The sequence below is a fragment of the Fibroporia radiculosa genome (assembly GCF_000313525.1).
Source record: "Fibroporia radiculosa TFFH 294 genomic supercontigs, scaffold4635, whole genome shotgun sequence".
Lineage (NCBI taxonomy): Eukaryota > Fungi > Basidiomycota > Agaricomycetes > Polyporales > Fibroporiaceae > Fibroporia > Fibroporia radiculosa.
Window position 1 is genome coordinate 87,102 of NW_012133409.1, and position 12,041 is coordinate 99,142.

General features: G+C 48.0%; 6 protein-coding genes across 6 annotated transcripts; 3 read left to right on the forward strand and 3 right to left on the reverse strand.

Annotated features, from left to right (window-relative positions):
* Positions 1 to 2,024: 2,024 nt before the first annotated feature.
* On the forward strand, positions 2,025 to 4,816 carry FIBRA_05530 (uncharacterized protein; the record flags this gene model as incomplete). Its single annotated transcript, XM_012327292.1, has 12 exons — positions 2,025 to 2,229; positions 2,281 to 2,374; positions 2,431 to 2,608; positions 2,681 to 2,779; positions 2,836 to 2,956; positions 3,009 to 3,574; positions 3,626 to 3,778; positions 3,831 to 4,001; positions 4,056 to 4,295; positions 4,363 to 4,479; positions 4,530 to 4,614; positions 4,662 to 4,816. 12 exons carry the CDS (start codon positions 2,025 to 2,027, stop codon positions 4,814 to 4,816), a joined length of 2,184 nt encoding a protein of 727 aa, XP_012182682.1.
* Positions 4,817 to 5,007: 191 nt separating this feature from the next.
* On the reverse strand, positions 5,008 to 6,833 carry FIBRA_05531 (uncharacterized protein; the record flags this gene model as incomplete). The annotated part of the gene is made up of 7 exons (XM_012327293.1): positions 5,008 to 5,785; positions 5,848 to 6,034; positions 6,085 to 6,175; positions 6,234 to 6,305; positions 6,359 to 6,446; positions 6,501 to 6,592; positions 6,651 to 6,833. 7 exons carry the CDS (start codon positions 6,831 to 6,833, stop codon positions 5,008 to 5,010), a joined length of 1,491 nt encoding a protein of 496 aa, XP_012182683.1.
* Positions 6,834 to 7,077: 244 nt separating this feature from the next.
* Positions 7,078 to 7,679, reverse strand: FIBRA_05532 (uncharacterized protein; the record flags this gene model as incomplete). Its single annotated transcript, XM_012327294.1, has 2 exons — positions 7,078 to 7,488; positions 7,551 to 7,679. The coding sequence occupies 2 exons, from the start codon at positions 7,677 to 7,679 to the stop codon at positions 7,078 to 7,080; spliced, it is 540 nt and encodes a 179-aa protein (XP_012182684.1).
* A 682-nt stretch (positions 7,680 to 8,361) lies between these two features.
* On the forward strand, positions 8,362 to 9,790 carry FIBRA_05533 (uncharacterized protein; the record flags this gene model as incomplete). Its single annotated transcript, XM_012327295.1, has 7 exons — positions 8,362 to 8,510; positions 8,641 to 8,805; positions 8,857 to 9,031; positions 9,083 to 9,147; positions 9,209 to 9,447; positions 9,504 to 9,572; positions 9,624 to 9,790. The coding sequence occupies 7 exons, from the start codon at positions 8,362 to 8,364 to the stop codon at positions 9,788 to 9,790; spliced, it is 1,029 nt and encodes a 342-aa protein (XP_012182685.1).
* Positions 9,791 to 9,928: 138 nt separating this feature from the next.
* On the reverse strand, positions 9,929 to 10,605 carry FIBRA_05534 (uncharacterized protein; the record flags this gene model as incomplete). Its single annotated transcript, XM_012327296.1, has 5 exons — positions 9,929 to 10,048; positions 10,100 to 10,168; positions 10,231 to 10,325; positions 10,394 to 10,459; positions 10,515 to 10,605. 5 exons carry the CDS (start codon positions 10,603 to 10,605, stop codon positions 9,929 to 9,931), a joined length of 441 nt encoding a protein of 146 aa, XP_012182686.1.
* A 171-nt stretch (positions 10,606 to 10,776) lies between these two features.
* Positions 10,777 to 11,208, forward strand: FIBRA_05535 (uncharacterized protein; the record flags this gene model as incomplete). Its single annotated transcript, XM_012327297.1, has 4 exons — positions 10,777 to 10,785; positions 10,838 to 10,963; positions 11,025 to 11,089; positions 11,142 to 11,208. The coding sequence occupies 4 exons, from the start codon at positions 10,777 to 10,779 to the stop codon at positions 11,206 to 11,208; spliced, it is 267 nt and encodes an 88-aa protein (XP_012182687.1).
* Positions 11,209 to 12,041: the final 833 nt, after the last annotated feature.

A 12,041-nucleotide genomic window follows, 5' to 3' on the forward strand; every position in this document is an offset into this window, starting at 1 on the left:
CGCCGGCACATGCATCTGCAGTGTTCTCGCAGGAGCTGGTGGAGCCCGCACCTTCGCCGATTGTGGTTGTCGACGATGATGATCCGCCAGACTCGGACGAGGCGCCTGCTTCTAAGAGGAGGCGTTTGGATGGTGTAGATACGGCTGGTCCGTCATGATTTCAGATCGGAGTGTCCATCAGTGGCTATGTCCAAACGTGCGCTTCGATTTGTCTTTTTCTATCACCCCAGTTAGTGTCGACTTAGATGATTCCATATGATACGTGTATTCATTAGTTCACCTCGCGTTTCGATAATGTTTTAGTGCGTCGACACAGTCTACGTGGTCCATTTGTTAACTCGGCTGATGAGAGCTCACAGGATTATAGCAAGATTATGGCCTAGTGTTTGTTGCACGTATGTCTACGCATAACTATTCTCGGTATCACGATTCTGGTCCACTATGGTATACATGACATGTAATGTTTCAGACGGCTTAAAGACCTTGAAGTCCCCATTCCTTCCCGCTCATCCATGCTCCTGGATCCTCCCAATCAGCTGTAATCGACATGGGCTTTATGCTCGTGATGCTGTGGATGTATGAATGCGCTCGCGCCAATATTGTTGAATATCCTGTGCACGGTCCAGCATCTCCTTCTCCTCCGTCTTCCAGGTGGCATCAGTATTGATTTTGTTATATATCCTGATGGTTTTACCCAGTTTGGATTTCTATATGATAATTAGCAATTAAAACTTGAAACTTGAAACTTGTATTTCTCTACAGACAAAACTTACTGTCAGTATGACATCGGTCACCTCAGCCTTAAATTCATTGATGTATCCCATTGCCCATTTCAACTTAAGCCATACTTGTTCTTCATCACCTGGAAGAACCACTAAGTCTCCTTTCTTCATCCTAATGTACTCTGATATGACTTGTGTCCAAATTCCTGCTGTGTGTAAATTGATATGGATTTGACCATACTTTGACCTTGAACCACTGGCTGTAATAGTAGCACTCTGATGTATTCTTCTTGAAGATGAATGATGAGGATGAGAAGATATATGATATCTGGGCTCTGATGTATGATGATGCATCTCTATAAATGAAACAAATCAGCCACTATAAAAGCACAAAAGCAATTAAGATAATGCTACCTTCATAACTGCTATTACCATCACTATGCAGGTGCTGTTGCTCTGAGTAGATATGTTTATCAACACCTGAGCCAGTGTTGCTATCACTAGGTACATTCACCAGCCAGCTTGAGACAGAATTTTCCTGCAATCCTGAGGATGAAGATGCAGCAGAATATGTATTCTGTGCTGGAGATATAGAGCGAGAGTGTATGTTCAATAATGTAGGTGATGATTCTTGTTGAAACAATGAAGACTGATTTTCTGAACTTTGCTGAATTGATAATATATATTGATGGCGAAGTGATAGTCCAAGAAGACCTTCTTGCTGCAAGACAGTTAAAGATGATTGCTGATTTTCATCAAACTTTGTAGCCCAAGATAAGTTAGGCACTGATAAAGATAATGCAACATTAGAAGCACTATCTTTGCCTATATTATAAAATATAAGTCAGCATTGTGTAAAGATTTACAGTGTAAGAGTGCTCACTACAATGGTCTCTTTGCTGAGGATCCTTGGGCTTTAATTCAGGTAAACTAGACATTGACATGTTATCCACTGGTAACAATGATGAGGGTGGAAGCAAAGCAGTGTCCTGGCTCATTGCAGCTTTATATAGTGATGTGCAACAAATAGGTGTAAACAATTGCACCATCATCTTACTAATAACCATGCTCACAATTTTATTGTCCACTTTGCATTGTGCCTAATGTCTCTTTGTAAACAACAATGATGAGAGTTCCAACTTTGTCAAGTATCTGAGATGATTGAGAGCACTTTATTTCAATCCTGAATGTGTAGAGTGTCCCGGAGAATAGATTGCCTGCTGAATATGGTAGCATCCCAAGGTCCAGGGTGTGTGAGAACAAGTAGTATGTAATGCTGATCCGCGGGCCGCCGTACAAGACATGGCGCCTGAACAGATCGCCACCGACGTTTGGCTGCTGGTCATGTTTAGAGCCCTTCGTAGAGCTACCGCCCGCAATCTTACACTTTCGTCTCGCATTCCACCTGTCATTGGCAAAGTTCGCGGATTATCAGTCGCACACACGCTCTCAGCCAGTCCTTCTAGCATACTCCAAGAGTCCGACCGAGCTCAGCTACCACATGGCGGTGAGACTTGTTTGACTTTCATTGCTTACCAGTTTCTTCATCCGTATTCAGCTCCCTTTCCAAGACGTAGTCATACATGCGGCGCCTTAAGTTCTGGAGACGTTGGTTCGACGGTGGTCTTGACGGGATGGCTCCTTCCCGAGAGGTACGTGTCTGACTTACATGTTTGTCTCGACACTCATGTCAAGCATCCGAATACAGGAAAGTTAATCATAAACTATCATTTTTCAACTTGAGAGACTCCTACGGCATCGTCCAGCTTGTCGTGTCTGCCAAGGAAGATGAAGCTTTGCTTGCTATGATGCGCAAACTACCCACGGAGTCCACGGTATCGCTGCGAGGAGCAGTCAGAATGCGAGCGGAAGGCCACAGAAGGCCTGTAAGTTAATGTAGACTTCTTAACGCTAATCATCGTCGCGCATGTGGCACTTATACAAGGCATCATATTCAGTATCCTCAAGGAGACATCGAGGTCGCTGTCGTGTCTTGTTTACTTCTCAATCCTGCGGATCGCAACTTGCCTTTCTTGCCTTCTGATACTCAAAACATGGTTTGCTCTTTCTAGTTGTCGAGTAATAATCAAGTACTCATTTGATTCATGATAAGGCAAATGAGAACGTGAGGCTCCGATATCGTTACTTGGACCTTCGTAGAGAGGCTCTCTCCGCAAATCTCAAGAAGCGTAGCGAGGCGGCTCATCTCATTCGGTCTGTCTTCTATGAAAGGGGTAAGGCGTATATGTAGTCGTTATGCAATCGCTAATAATCCATTTTATACAGATTTCACAGAAGTGGAGACCCCAATACTCTTGAAGTCGACACCGGAAGGTGCACGGGAGTTTCTTGTTCCCACTCGTCTTACTGGATCCCCTTCGTCTAGTAGCCCTGGCCAATCCGCAGTCTCTTCTACGACCAAAGGCTTAATATCGACGCCGTTATTCTACGCTCTTCCGCAATCTCCTCAACAGCCAAAACAGCTGCTCGTGGCGTCCGGGGCAGTTGATCGGTACTACCAGTTAGCAAAGTGTTTCCGCGATGAGGACGGACGCAAGGATAGGCAGCCCGAATTCACCCAAGTTGATTTAGAAATGGCATGGGTTAGTTGGGGTGAGCCAGATATGAGCAACGATGTTTCAGCCCCCATGGCTCTTATAGACGCCGACGACTCGCCTACTCAGTGGAGGATTGGCGGCCTTGAAGTTCGCGAGACTGTAGAAGCCCTCGTTCGTCGCCTCTGGTCGAAGCTTGAAGGCATTGAACTACCCGAACAATTTCAAGTGACGACATATGATACTGCAATGCATCGCTACGGGTGTGACAAACCCGACCTTAGGGTTGGCATGGAGGTATGTCTCGATTGCAATATCGAACACTAACACTCACCTCGGGCCTATCAGATCGAGGACATCAGTTCGTATCTTCCAACGTCCGTTCGTGCCGCACTCACTTCGAGAGAGGAGATCGTTGAGGCATTAGTAGTTCGTGCCTCTACGTCTGATCGAGCCTTCCTTCGTGCTGCCCGGGAGCTGCGGAGCGAAGAAAAAACTGTTGTAAGGATTTGCAAGTTTTTGGTATCTGATTGCTGCTCACTATGTCATGTAGGAGCGTCTGGAAGTTGCACAGAACGGAAGTATCGACTGGATCCGCCAGTCTGAAATCATTCGGAGAACTGCGGATTTCGCGGTTGATGACGTCGATATGCAGATAAACACTGCTCTACATCTGAACAGCGGGGACATTCTGTGGGTGGCTAGACGCAGAGGTCGACCAGAGGTACCTTCGATGAAACTGTCATGAGATACTAGTGGTTTGACCACTCACCTACAGGGGGGTTCTACGGCTTTAGGACGCCTTCGCCTTCAACTTGCGGGTCTGGCCGAGACCCTTGGAGACTTCACCTTTCCGGATGATCCGCGTTTCCTATGGGTCACTGAATTCCCTCTATTCACTCGTGCAGATGCCGATAAGGAGTTCTTGGCTCACGGACGGTGGAGCAGTTCACACCATCCTTTCACGGCGCCTATGTGGCAGGACATCAAAAAGATGTATGAAGGTGGGGTGGCCGAGGTACGTGCTTTGAATGTTGTTGATCGTACGGTTCGATCATTTATGATTATTTTTTGCTCTGGTACAGGTCAGAGGGCAACATTACGACCTCGTCCTGAACGGCGTAGAGATTGGAGGTGGCTCAGTTCGAGTTCATGACGCCGGGATGCAGGAGTATATCTTCACAGAGATTTTGCAGGCCAGTGTGTTCTAGGCCCTTATAGTTACGATCTTTGACACGTATATCATTCACAGCTTGATCGTACGGAAACGACATCCTTCGCTCACTTGCTTCATGCTTTGCGATGTGGGGCACCTCCCCACGGGGGCTTTGCATTTGGTATGTATCCATTTGCCATACTACGGTGTCTACTCATCCTCCTCTAGGGTTTGACCGTTTGATGGCCATCCTCTGCAAGACGGACTCGATTCGAGATGTTATCGCATTCCCCAAAACCAGTGTTGGCACGGATCTTCTCTTTAAAAGTCCCGCTCCCGCTTCTCGCGAAGTACTAGCACAATATGGCATTCCAGCAAAATAATGGCATGTTACATAATTCAAAAGGCTGAGACATATCATACTTGTTAAGGAGTATATCTGGATCGTATATGCCCGTTCTTAATGCAGGTAGTATCATACACGCAAAATCAGAGTGCGACTACAGATCCGGTGTTGCAGCGAGGCATAAATTACGAGATGGGTACGAATGTTCGTAAAAGAGCGATCGTGTCATTACGTAGTAGGAATCGTGTCGTCAGATTGTGGACTGCGACTACGCTCCATATGTGGTGTGTTGCTGCCTGGAGGCGTTAATGATGGTGACTGTGCATTGGTGAGAGTAGAATTTCGAGGTGTTGGATTGTTTTCGTCGCTCCCAGAATAGCCATTTGAGAACGGAAAACCCCATGAACCCAGACTAGTTCCTGCGTTACCGGTACCGTTGATTCCTATCGAGGTAGATGCTTGTTCGAACTGCTGCACGTCATCTGGTTTGGTGATGGTATCTGTAACACCGTTGTGGTGCGAATGGGTCTCGTCGATAACAGACAGGACGCTGCGTAGTTTTGATTCTGACTTCCGCGGGAAGTGTGTTGGAGATGTTGAAGCTGCACCGGGATGAGAGTGTCGTCTGCTGAAGGACAACGGGGGAGACGCAGCAGCGGTTGTATCGACAGCCTTCGGAGATACCGAACGAGCGGGGGACACGGGATTGGACGTCGACCTGCCGCGAGGGGATCCTGGGTATGCTACGTCTGTCCATGCAGCACTGGTATCCGAGAAGAATCCACCTGTCGCGGGCGTCCAAGAATTCTGCCCTGATGCAATACCATCGCTGCTATCCAATTCGGGAGTTGAAGAAGTAAGGGGACTAGGTGAGGGCGAGGGGGCATTGGCCATCACGGATAATGGTGGTAAAATAGTGAAAATCTGATCTTCAGCAGGGGGAGGCCCATATGAATCGAAAGGATCAGGAACAGATTGAAGCATCGGTTCTATCACTGGATCCGAGCTGCGGTTACAGATTCATATCTGCTTAGGAACAGTAAAATATAGGAATCATAATCCACGTACGCTTTACTGGTGAACTTGTCAAACACGTCCATAGTCGAACGGACAGCGAGACAGACTTTGCCCTGCACAAAGTCCCAAACCTCCTCTTCGTGCTCAATTATTTCTTCATAGTGCTGAGCCTTCAGATCATCAAGCTCCTCTACCTGTCTTTGCAGTACCGCTAGCGCCTCACGGAAAGTCTGAAGGTCTGGATGCACAATCATTTGACTGAAAAAGCAGAGATTGTATCAAACATACTGCGACCTTTCCTCTTCATGTTGCCCATCTCTGTCTGGCGAATAATGTTGCTCTTCTCACGCAGAGCCTTCTCATACGAGTTGGATCGCTCCTATAATCAAATGAGTATACCTTAAACACTAGACGAAGAGTCTAAAGGAGCCACGAACGTTCACAATAGTACGATAGTTCTCGAGATGTTGGCGAAGGGGTTTCTCGAATTGCTTGTCCAGAGTCTCTGCCTATGTAAGATCACTCAGATGACAGCCATTCAATTGACTGGAGTCTGGCCTACTAGTACGTGAAAGTGGTTGCTCATGAGATGATGTAACCCAGAAGCTACCTGCAATCGCGTTCCAGATTCGTAAGTGGGTCCCTTCAAACTATAATCCACTCATTTCAGCGCATAATTCGTGATTGGTAGCAGTTGAAATTACCCTGCACAAGTTCCCATCGCGTCCGCAAATCCGGCCGTTGCCCGAGACATGGTGAGCAAAGCCGCGCGATAAGCTGCGCATTTGCTCAAGAGCTGCAGGTGTGTAATGCGAAGTCAACTTTGAGCACATAACCAGGGACAGCATACTCACGTCCTCGTATCCTTGCAGACTGATCTTCAGATGTGCGCGAGTAATAATCTTCTCTGGGCCCTCTGGCCCGAAATTAAGCGCGGAAGCATTGGTGGTCTCCGAAAATGTGGGAGATGATGGTCGAGGGGAAGTATCGCGCTTGGGCGAGATCGCTTGGGAGCGAAGGGAGCGAGCGCGAGGCATGTCCCTAGCTGTCGGGATGAGTGGTTGAGCTGGAACTAAGAGTACCCAAGCAGAGGGGAGTCCGAGGAGACAGCCTGAGCCAGGCCCGCTGCGTGTACCCGGTCACGTGGCAGGTCGCCATGTTTGGCCGAGTTCAAGCTCTTAGCTCGCATGAAGCTGGTTCCGGAACTAAGGGTTACTATGTATATGTCAAAAATCACGGACAGAAGGCTTCTGTGCAGTCGGCGTAACGGTACGATCGGCGTCACTGCAGATCCCGCAGCGCTCCTTCAAGGAACTCAGCTGCACCCCGTATCTTCAGCCAAGTTCTTGCTTCACGAAACTCGACTCTGCACGTCTCGCACTCCTCTGATCCTCTCCCCACAAAATTCGCTACCACGCCAACATATACCTCCGGTATCAGTTCACCATTCTTGTCTGAGATTTCGAAGCGGATGAACTGCCATCCTTGAGGAGTCACCCCGTCGATCCGGACCACGTCTTGCGAAGTGTCGTATTCAATTCGTTTGAAGTCAAAGCCAAGGCCTAGACCGAGAGCTTTGGTGTATGCCTCTTTCAGTGTCCATATGATGTAAAAGCGTCGAAGTGCCTCCATCTCGGACAGAGCTGGCGAAGGGGGCGATGGCAAAAGATTGGCACGTTCCAGTGGCGTCAACTTGGATGCGTTGACGAACATGAGTTCTTGCATTCATTCTGAAAATACGACAGAGTACTCACTTGGTCACTGACGACATCCACAAACCCGGCGAAGGACTCCCGCTTTGGAAGCTGCAATTTCATCACATCTATGCCGACTCTGAATGCCGGAGGGTCGCTAAAGAGTTCATCTCCACTCGTAAAGCCCATCGCAATCAATCCATTGTCGTGTGTGATGTTGTACCCAATTGGAACAACGATATCATTAGTCGCCTGTCTTCGGTCATAATATGCGACCCTTAGAGTTGGCTCAAATCAGCGGAAGGGCAATAAGACTCGCGATGTATGGCTTTCCTGCCGCTGTCTTCCCAAAGGCCATACGGGCAGGAGAAATTCCTTGCTCTTTCAGTAAGACTCGAGGTAAGAGGTGGCTGACAAGGCCACCTAGAGTCGAATTGAAATTAGGCCTGCAGTCTCTGACGAACCGCAAGGGAATGGCTGACGAAATCTATCCGCATGGTGATAGTATCGTTCGAGGCGACTCCGAGTCTCGGGGTCAAGTAGTCGAAGACCCTCCTGATAGAGCTGGAAAGTTGTGTGTAATAGCGCAGAAATCATACAAAGGCTTTGTACGTACATTCCCGAGCTCTGAGACAGTATTTTGGTCAAAAAGGACAGCCCACACCTGCATATTCCCGAAGGCCGGGGACTTGACACTAAATGGGAGACAAGCACAACGTGCCACCAGTAAGGAAGGAACAGAAAGGCTCATCTAATCTAAGCGCTACGATCACGTCGATCAGCTCGCTGAGCCGAGTCTGACTGTCCGAGTCCTCAGTGTCGCTGTCTCAGCCTTGGCAATAACTTGAATTCATCTATTCTATTTCGCACCATGGACACCGATGGGCTCGAAAGAATCATCGTATCACTTGGGATGTTCATCATAGATGACTTTCAATTCCACGACGACGATGACCAGCCAACGGGCAAAATCCTGCCACCTCAGGAAAGCTCATGTCTACTCGCCGCTGAAGTTGTCTTGTGCTGAGGCGAAGCAATCCAACTCATAGATTGGAGGCGGCGGAACTTATGCTACTGTAGGAGCACGCATATGGTGAGAGACATTGTGGTAAATATGTGTGCCGTGCTTCAAGTGTTACTGATCCCGTAGGCTCCCTGCCGAGGCAGTTGGGATGATCGTTGATAGAGGCAATGACTTTCCCGGGAGCATACAGAAACAGCTTGATGCTCTAGGGCATCATGCGTGGCTATTCAGAGACAATAACGAGCGAGTAACGACACGCGCACTCAACTCTTACAAGGGTGATCGCAGGGGGTAACTCGATGATCGTGCTCGAGAATCGGCGCCATCTAATGCGTCAGCCAGATTCCAGTACACAACTCCACGAATACGACTTACACCGCGAGACCTAATTGGGTCTGACTTCCAGCGACCTAAGATGCTGCACTTTATTTGTTCCCCTACAAGAGCAGCGACGATTGTATCCGAGATCAAGGATGAGGATGGTTGGAATCCAATCACCATTTATGAACCTATACCCGTCTGTGCATTTGTTCGACTCTAGGTAATTGGTTATTGATTGCATAAAAAGGATAGATGCATACCTGAAGAACTACCTGCGTTGATTAACGTGCTCCCTTCTATCTCTGTTCTCAGGTAAGCGCAATACTGGATTTATCCATATCGACGTATTCTCCTACACATATCTAAATTACAGCCCCAACGCAGAAGAGGCATTGTCACTTCTCTCCATCCCTGGACCGCCCACCAAAACTTTGGTAGAGGAAGCATGCGGTCGACTCTTGCAACTTGGAGTTGGCCCACAAGGCGAGGGAGTTGTTGTGATACGTAGCGGGGCCTTGGGCGCATTCGTTGCCAGTAAGGGCAGAGAGGGTACATGGGTCCCTGCATTCTGGAATGGTGACGAGGACCTCAAGCATGTCGTCGATGTTACAGGTATGCTGATACTAATATCCATATCATGGGTGATAACATGGAGCAATTCGACTCAGGCGCAGGAAATGGCTTTTTGGGCGGTATGGCTGCTGGCTTGCACATTACCGGAGGTGATACCTATGAAGGTACTTATTCCTATACTGTTTCCACTGCAAGGACTGACGAAAAACTGCCAGCTACACTATATGGCACAATCTCCTCATCTTTCATTATAGAACAAGAGGGACTTCCCCATCTCACTCAAAGATCTGACACTATCGGGCATTTGGGAGAATATTGGAATGGAGATTTGCCACATAGAAGGCTGAAAGTGCTACAAGATCGTCTGCAGAAGGTTACGTAGTAGACAATAATAACTCAAATAGATTACAACAGGGCCATTATTGGTACGTCTGCGAGTGTATGTTCATACATAGAATATGGCGACCAGTCCAATGTCCCTCGTGAGCGACGAGAATGAACGTAAAAAGCCGACTGGAAATTACTGCTGTGCAGATTGAAATTTCGCTCGGCTTGCGGCGAATAACTCCTCTTGCTGTTTGAGGAGCTCCTCCTCTGTGAGCCCTGATTGCTCGAACTTTGACACTTTCTTCTCTCGGTCCTGCGAAACAAATCAGGTTCGAGCCACACATCCAGCACTAACATAACACACTTTCTGCTGCTGTTTGTGATCCTTCAAGACATCCTCGACTTCAGATGTAAAGGACTCAAATCCAAGGTGCTATAGATTTACGGGTTCAGAGCGACTGCCTAGAAGAGCAAAAGAGATTGTCGGTTGCGTACCTTCAACGCGGATATTATATGCTCAGGCGCTATTGTCTTCTTCGACTCCTTCTCGCAAATCTCATTCGCCTCCGAAGATATTAGGTGAATAAATTCTGTCCGTTAGGATTAGCGGAAATTAGCAGGCTGAATGTGAACGGAAATAAAGACGGATCAACTTCACCTACACAACATTCAATAACAAGGTCTCTCGTCTCCTTCGAGCATGTCACATCATTGGGGAGCAATTCTATACCCAGACGAGAGACCGTTATATGAAGGCCTATTTAGAAGAGGGATCGTACCTGTAATCATTTTCGCGACGGTTGCCTTCGGCAATGAGAGGTCTTCGTCGGACCCTGGGATACCTCCGGCGTGCCCCTCATGGTCAGACATCACTGTAAATTTGTTCCGAGTATGAACACGGGTTATGTGAAGGAGAGGGAATCAGTAGGGTGGGGAACGAGATCGTATGCGAGCCCCCCGGCTCGGGGAAGCTTTATAGCTCAGAAATCTGTACAACAGGGACTTTCGAAGTCCGCACGTGTTTACTTGATCTCTACTACCATGTCCGCGGTATGCGCATTTAACAACAGGAATCTCTCTAAGACTCACGCTTGGTTTACAGGTCAACCCAGTCAATCCGAAGCCGTTCATTCAAGAGCTAACGGGCAAGCCGGTGTATGTGCGTCTCAAGTGGGGTCTCGAGTACAAGGGTTTCCTTGTGAGCACGGACGGATACATGAACCTCCAGGTCCGTGTTTAATCCGATTGAATCTGAGTCATGGTGTCCACATTGCTCTCGTCATCTGCAGCTTGCAAATACAGAGGAGTTCCAGGACGGGAAATCGAACGGCGCACTGGGCGAGGTCTTCATCAGGTGCGGGAAATATTTTTGTCTTGTGAAGCGACATTCTGACGTTTGTTTGTAGGTGTAACAATGTCCTGTATATTATAAGTTTCTTCCTTCCAATTCTGCAGCTTGGATTTTATAGCTAATCGAATGCTTTAACACAGAGAGGCACCGCCCGAGTAAAATTTTGCCGAGCTACGACCAACCCCGGAAAATGTATCGTGCGCCAATTTTCTGGCTAGAATGCAAACCCCCACGCTGTATCACTCATTTCTTGTAGAATGACATTAATGTTTAATGGTCGCCAGCGGTCGCTATTCGTGAGTGATCAGCCTCGCTTTTCGAGAGTGTCAGGCCGAACAAGACAGACTCAAACATCCAGAATATCGCCCACATTATATTCTAAGCATTTTAACTACCGATACATCATTGCGTGACGACCTTTGTAATGCCATCCTCATCGATACATCAGACTGATGTGATTTCTCGGCAGTGTATATAGCTATCGTTCGCAGAAGTGAATGATATCGCGGTCACTTCTCGCTGTCGTCATTGGCGCGCATTGGCATGTCTAGGCCCACCCGGCGAGCCGTTGCTTTGATTCTTTCTTCAGCTGTGAGATCGTGTAACGGGTTATATCGCTCCAAAAGCACCTATGCAGATTTACGAGGTGCGGACAAGCAAAAAAAGCAACTGCAAACTCGCCTTGTGCTCCCGCTGAGAGCGCATGAATGTCACGGCATTCAGAATGTCATGGTCAAAATGCGCCTTCTGGTCATTCCGCTGTGCGTCCTCAAAAATGGTGTGAATGCTGCCGGTAACTGTCTTGGGACGGCCTGAGATGGACTGCAATCAAGTTTCAGTTTGTCTGCGGGACGAGATTGGACGGATGACCAACTGCTCTGTTAACCTCTCGGACAAGGGTACGGTAAAGAGCTTGGACCATAGCGAGTGTGACTTGTGGCTTGTGGCTTTTTGG